We start from the raw sequence: 6,908 nt of genomic DNA on the forward strand, positions 1-6,908 counted from the left end.
AGTTCATTTTAATAATAGTTCATTTTAATAATAGTTCATTTTAATAATAGTTCATTTTAATAAGGTATTCGAGTAAATACTTTATTTTGTTTCATTAGAAATAGTTTATAAAATATTAGAATTAAAATTATTAACCACCAGTTTGTGACTTTTAAAGATTTTGTTTTTCATATATGCCGATTTATTCTTTTTTCTGTATTACTTTGTACCAGTATTTACTAATTTCAGCTTTTGCTACATTCCACATCTATATGTATTTAGTAATTTCTATTCACCTTGTAATAAGAAAAACTAGTAATTATGATTCTACTTGTGAAGTAAGGGAAGTTATATAAACATCTGGAAATACCTCAAATTAGTACTTACGAAAAACGTCTTCTTTTAACTCAACTATCATAACACATCTGATGTTTTGAACAAATGTTTTTTAATGTAGCAGATTGAAAGAAAGCTTTTCTATTTGTCAAACGTACAGGTTAAATACATTTCGGAAACCAACATGTATTAATAACTCTAACTTAAAACTCAACCAAAAAATGTCCAGTAGACGAACGTAATGAGAGTCATAAATAAACAGCCACATACATAAACAGATTGACAGTCAACACAGGTAGAAAAAGTTTTACATAAAAAAGTCATATACAAACAGAAATTTAAACAGACACATAGAAAAATATCGACACGTTTTCAACAGGCAGATGTACTTAGACAGAGATATAGACAGATGTGCATAAAGACAAAACATTCAGAAAAGCTGAAGTACTGGCATACGGACAGATACAGATGAACAAGACGAAGCAATAAGATAGATATAAACATACGGATAAAAACAGATAAACAAGATGAAGCAATAAGATAGATATACACATACAGACAGATACAGATAAACAAGATGAAGCAATAAGATAGATATAAACATACGGATAGAAACAGATAAACAAGATGAAGCAATAAGATAGATATAACACATACGGATAGAAACAGATAAACAAGATGAAGCACTAAGATAGATATAAACATACGGATAGAAACAGATAAACAAGATGAAGCACTAAGATAGATATAAACATACGGATAGAAACAGATAAACAAGATGAAGCACTAAGATAGATATAAACATACGGATAGAAACAGATAAACAAGATGAAGCACTAAGATAGATATAAACATACAGACAGATATAGCAACAATGGATGCAGATCTAGACTACAGGGTGGTGGTGGAGGATCATTTAAGAAAAAGATTGCATGACTTCATTAGTTATAAAAAATGTTCACAATGACCAGCAGAGGGAGACGTTTTATAGCATTTAGTAATCCTGACAGCTATGTTTGATAGCATCTAATCGCTTGCAAAAATATAATCATGTAATTATTGCAATAATAATAATAACAACAACACCGTTTCAAGATATTGTTATCTGGAAAGAAATAAGGTTAATCCCTGTAATATTTTTCCAATATGTTCTTCCTAACATGTGTCCTGGAACCGAACTTTTTTTCTTTTCTTTCAAATGAAGTAACAATAAGAATTAGGTTATTGATTATAACAGAACCTCTTCTCTGACTAAAGATGAAAATAAAAAGAGTATCTTGCATTTAATCTGCTCTAGATGTCTGTAATGCATTTGATAAATATTTAGGCTAGTTGGCACAAAATTACGACTTACTTTCTTTAAGCTTTAACAAGAATGTTATTTTCTCTCTTCACGCTGGTATTTGAACAAATAGGTTAAATCGTTGTTTTCAACAATTTTAAAGTAGAAATCTATAACCGCTTTGTTTAAAACTATATTCGTACACATTTAATGGGGTCTATTCCACCATTTCTCTTTGATATGTTTTAAGACGCGGCGATTTATGGTTTTAAAATAATGAAATCCCTTCCGGAAACTCTAAATCGCTTGTACGCTTGGTCGAAGGGTACGTTTAGGGTGCACTGAGTGTTCCATAAAGCATTGGGGCACCCTAAAAGATGGTCTTCGGCCAAAAAAATGCACCATACCGCGCGTAGGATACAATTTGGGGCACAGCCTTGGAAACCGTCACAGAACGAGAGTCAAGTCGAAGCAATATCAAGCAGATCACGTTTACAGTTTCCGATCGATTTAATTTCTGAAACGTGAAGAGGAATCTATTGCGGTCCAGTTAGATAGACACATAAACGCACGATCTCTCGGGGAAAAAAATATTATATGGTAGATGGATTATGGAAAGACATCAGGGAGGAGGGGTGGTCCTTGAACATGACAGCCTTACAACAGACCTTTTTTCAATGGAAACTATGCTGCAGTACTATTATCAAGAGCAGCTCCTTTGTTTGTTGTAAGGCACAAAGCTACACAACGGACTACCTGTGCTCTGCCTACCGAGAGAATCAAGACCAGATGTTTAGCGTTATAAGCCCTCAGCTACCAGAGCGCTATCAAAAGCCACGGTCGTCGGATAGAGCATGACCGGAAGTGGCGAACTTGACTATAACTATGTGGTGAGGCTTCAAAATCGTTGTAATATATCGTATTCAACTTTATATATATTGAAGTACTTGTTAGAGTGATAATTCCGACGCACTTCACTCAATTTAGAGCTATTCGGGTCGGCTGTGATACGACAAATACAGTGGTGGTTGGAATACTATTAGTATAAGCCGTTTATTGCAACAACAACTGTTATGATGTGAACGCTTTTTACAAGCCGGCGAAGAATTATTATGACTAATTATATGTAGTGTTGAAAATATAATAGGCCTAACATTAATGTTTTATGAAATGTTTAATTAATTAGTCATAATCAAGCTTCGCCAGCTTATAAAAGGCGTTCACACGATAACAGTTTTAAATGACATTTGAATGACGTTCGTCTCATTTTCCAAATGCTCATATAACATAGATCTGAGCATCGTTTTGTATTATTGCTATATTAAAGAATATGTCCTAATTACTGCGCTGACACAAAAGTTACGTTCAGCTATACTGGATCTACTAAAACCAGAACTTGTATACTGAAATAAAAATCATGCTAATTGTGGTTGTTTTTTATTTCCACATTCTAATGCTACTCCAGTTTTTGTCGTTCAAACCGTAACTTCTAATGTTGAAGTTGAATCCAGTTCTTATCATTTTTACCTTGAGTTCACTTAACAGTTGTAAAAGTTCTCACGGAACGTCTTCAGCTGTTCTGTTATTAATATCAGCTATGGTTCTATGACATAAAAAAATCGTATTTACTGCTATAAAAGACTTAAACTATCTTCATTTTGTCTGTCTTCTAAAGTCAACTATTTCATTATGTTGGTTCTTCTGGTGGCCGTGGCGCTGATTGGAGCCAATGCCTCGCCCGTGGAGAGTAAGTAGCTAGAATGTTGATTATGATAATATCGAAGTTTTTATGTAAAGGAAGAAATACTTAATTGTGTTAAAATTAGAATTATTCGGGTCAAAATTCCAAAGTTGTTATGGTGATGAGGACTAGATTTGGATTTGAAAAATAAACATTCTTGTTTACCGGGAGTTTTAAATCTACGTTTTGTCAGAAAGCTTGACATGAATCTTAAAATGAAACGAGGATTTGTTTGTTTGTATGTTTTTATATTAAACTTGTTTCTTCAACAACAACAATATAATTCTGTTTAAAGTAAGATTAAGATGTAGATATTGAAAAATGGCCTTGTTCTCATGGGAACAGAAAAAAATAATAATTTATATTATTGGAAACGTAGGTCCATGTTTTGACGGTAAAGTTGATTATAGTTTTTTTTAGCTCGTTTATTTGGAGTTATCTGGCGTGTCCACTGAGGGAAATCGAAACCCGGATTTTAGCATTTCAAGTCCGTAGACGTAAATGCTGTCCCACGGGGGGACATTTCGATGAGACCTGATTTAAACCTTATAAGAAGTTATAATGCAATTAGATTTGGTTTCAATATTTTTTGTTATTATTAGCAACATATCGAAATACAGTTTAGCCCCGTTATAACGCGATCATTGAGGTCCATAAAATGTCATCGCGAAACAAGCAGGGTCGCGTTAAATTGGGATTCAAGAAAATCACTGTTCAAACTGATCCAATGTTGACCTAACATCCTGAAACACCTCTATTTTTGCCCTCTTTGACTAGTTTTTTACACGTTCCCTTTCTGGCAAGTGAATTACCTCTGAATTACAGAATTTTGCGAATGAATCGTTGTTGTTACAGTAGAAAGTAAAACACAAATTATTTTTAGTGGGCTTTTTTAATAAACAAAACAACAAATAAAAACATTCAAGAATATTGGCAATCATCATTTGCAGTTTATTTCTTAAAAAACTGATCGAGTGTTCCTTGCTTGAACGTAGCATGTCTCTGGCTGCGAGCGAAATCTAGAATGCTTCCAAGTTGGAGGATTTTTATGTGGTCCACCTTCTGAGTCTCCAGCCAATGCATGCTAGCCTCGAGGTGTTCAATGGCTTCAGACACTTTTGGTGGTTGTGATGGAGGCTCTTTATTATCCTCTTCTTGTGGATCGAGAACCGGTACACTTGCCTCCATCGGTGCTATAGTTACGTTACGGACGTTCTGGGCGTCCGTCAAATGCTCATATGTTGGGCATTCGTCGTCAACAGAGTGCCACTGGTGTAGCTCTTCGTTGCTCCATTCAGACAGCTTCTTTGCCTCACGCGCATCTTCCTCTGTGAAGCCATACAAATCTGTATCGTCATCATCATCTTCCGTGGTGGGTTGCCATGACGAAAAGGCTAGCCCTAAACCCTTCTCCCAGCATTGCTCTACACACGACGAGCTGACAGCTGCCCAGGCCTTCCCACCTGAGTGGCAAACTTCCTTCGTGTTCAGGCTTTTCAGATAGGCTTCACGTGTTGTTGAATCGTCTACAATTCTAGGAATAAAAACCCGCCTGTAATTCTGCTTGAACACGGAGATGATTCCTTGATATAGAGGCTGGATCTTGGATGTAGTGCTCTTGGCGAGGTAGGAGACTCGGATCTTTTCCTCACGGCTTACTAAGTTAGTAGCTGGCGGATGAGCGGGACAGTTGTCAATCAGTTGTCTAATGACCCATCGCGTTATATCTGAATTCGCGTTAAATCGGGGTTTCTTTTGTACTTACAAAAATCAAGGCTTAAGCTTCGTAAAAGCTTCTTTGTATCGTTCACCAGATTAATATATTTTATCGAAAATGTTATAAGAAATATCATTATATCCACATGTGAGGTTGAATAGTACATTTTTAAAATGTTAGTTCAGCTGTTTTTTGTGTTATAACATGTATGAAATAATAAATTTATTTCAGATACCTTCATTATTTTGCTTTAATCCTACTTTATATGTGTAACGAAAAAATCAAACTGCTTTTTTACATTCATAAAAATTTTTCGAAAATTAAGTTTTAAATAAAATTATTTTATTCTTACAGGAAAATTAGAGAATCTTGGCGATAGCCCTCTGTTCCATTCTCGTAAGTATCTTTTGTCAGAAAAAAACAAAACAAAAAACATCGCTGGTGAGAAACTTTATAAAGACAAGTAATGTAGACTAAATTTTGCCAACGTTCGTATAGATAGTTTTAAATGTGAACATAACTATATACGAGTAAACACTTGATCTCAAATTATATAAAAAATAGCACTTTAAATAAATATTAGTTTCTGGATTTGGCAGATTTTAATTCTAGTAATTACAAGAAGATATAAAAAACATTAAACTATAGTACGTGTATTTAAATAAAGAACAATTCACGCACCCAGCAAAATATTCTTTACGTTATTATTTGATAAACAATAAGTTATAAATCTCACTTTCTTCCTACAAACGTATATATAGGTAAGTAGAGAAATATAACACGTAATAAAGGGTTGAAATTAATAATCAGTGTATGATATGTGTCAGTATAATTATTAATCTCTATAAGTTTTCCATGTGAATACAGTCCAACAGTATGTTTTGTTCATTAGATTTCTGCATTGTTTTTATTGTAGTTTTTCAACATTAATCGTCTCGTGTCCTTAATACAGGTCTCTTTGAAGGTGACATTGCAGGAGTGGGTCCTAACAGAGTAAGTTGAAATGTTTTACCCTCAGTACGACAATAGACTTTTAAGAAATTAAGATACTTAAAAATAGTTTGTCAAATCCTTATAGTAGGCTCTATTTATTTAAAAGGAAAAGTTATCACAGTTCTGAAAGCAATCATCGCATTAGTATGCATTACAGCCTATAATAAAGTTTCGAGACGGCTTGAATGGGTAATGAAAGAAGCTATATTACAATTAACAAATGTACAACGTTTCGACAAGCTTTTATCATCGTCAGTTTACTTCGTCACCCATTCAAGCTGTCTCCAAACTTTATTATCTAAAAGTGGATTTCTCTTCATTAAGATTTGTATTATAGCTTAGTTAAGGCGATATCAAAGTCAGGGAAAATGTTTACATTGACGAGTTCTATTGGAAGATTTGTATTATAGCTTAGTTAAGACGATATCAAAGTCAGGGAAAATGTTTACATTGACGAGTTCTATTGGAAGAGCTGTATTCTGCAGTAGGTAAACGTTTGAATCAATCAAATAAAGCCACGACAACAGTTGCTGGTACATTCTTAACAAATGAGCTCAAGTTGAACATTATATATATGTATATGGACTTTTTAAAAGTAAGTCAAGCTCTAAAAATGGAGAACTAGGCTACCCACTTCTATTGTTAACTGCAACTGCTCTTCTTAACACAGAACTGATAAATAATACTTGTTGTTAAACAAATGTTTAAACAACTTCTTTGTTCAATTATGTACAAGCTGCCCAGTGTCGGCTAACAATACAAAGAATTAAATTGTGGCGAAATGCTACAAGTTCTTCAAATACCTACAAAATGATAGGTTTCTTTTTTTGTTAGTGTAAAACACTTAAATACACCAGTTC

At 33.9% G+C, this 6,908-nt stretch overlaps 1 protein-coding gene across 1 annotated transcript in view; it reads left to right on the forward strand.

Moving 5' to 3' along the window:
- Positions 1–3,237: 3,237 nt before the first annotated feature.
- The window catches only part of LOC106474640 (astacin-like), a 20,719-nt gene continuing 17,048 nt past the window's right edge, over positions 3,238–6,908 (forward strand). Inside the window, exons 1-3 of the mRNA XM_013935330.2 lie at positions 3,238–3,344; positions 5,410–5,451; positions 6,008–6,048. Of these exons, the coding sequence (XP_013790784.2) occupies positions 3,287–3,344; positions 5,410–5,451; positions 6,008–6,048 (141 nt within the window). The 5' untranslated portion in view covers positions 3,238–3,286. The remainder of the gene's footprint in view (positions 3,345–5,409; positions 5,452–6,007; positions 6,049–6,908) is intronic.

Source organism: Limulus polyphemus, unplaced genomic scaffold (genome assembly GCF_000517525.1).
Source record: "Limulus polyphemus unplaced genomic scaffold, Limulus_polyphemus-2.1.2 Scaffold7469, whole genome shotgun sequence".
NCBI classification, from domain to species: Eukaryota; Metazoa; Arthropoda; class Merostomata; order Xiphosura; family Limulidae; genus Limulus; species Limulus polyphemus.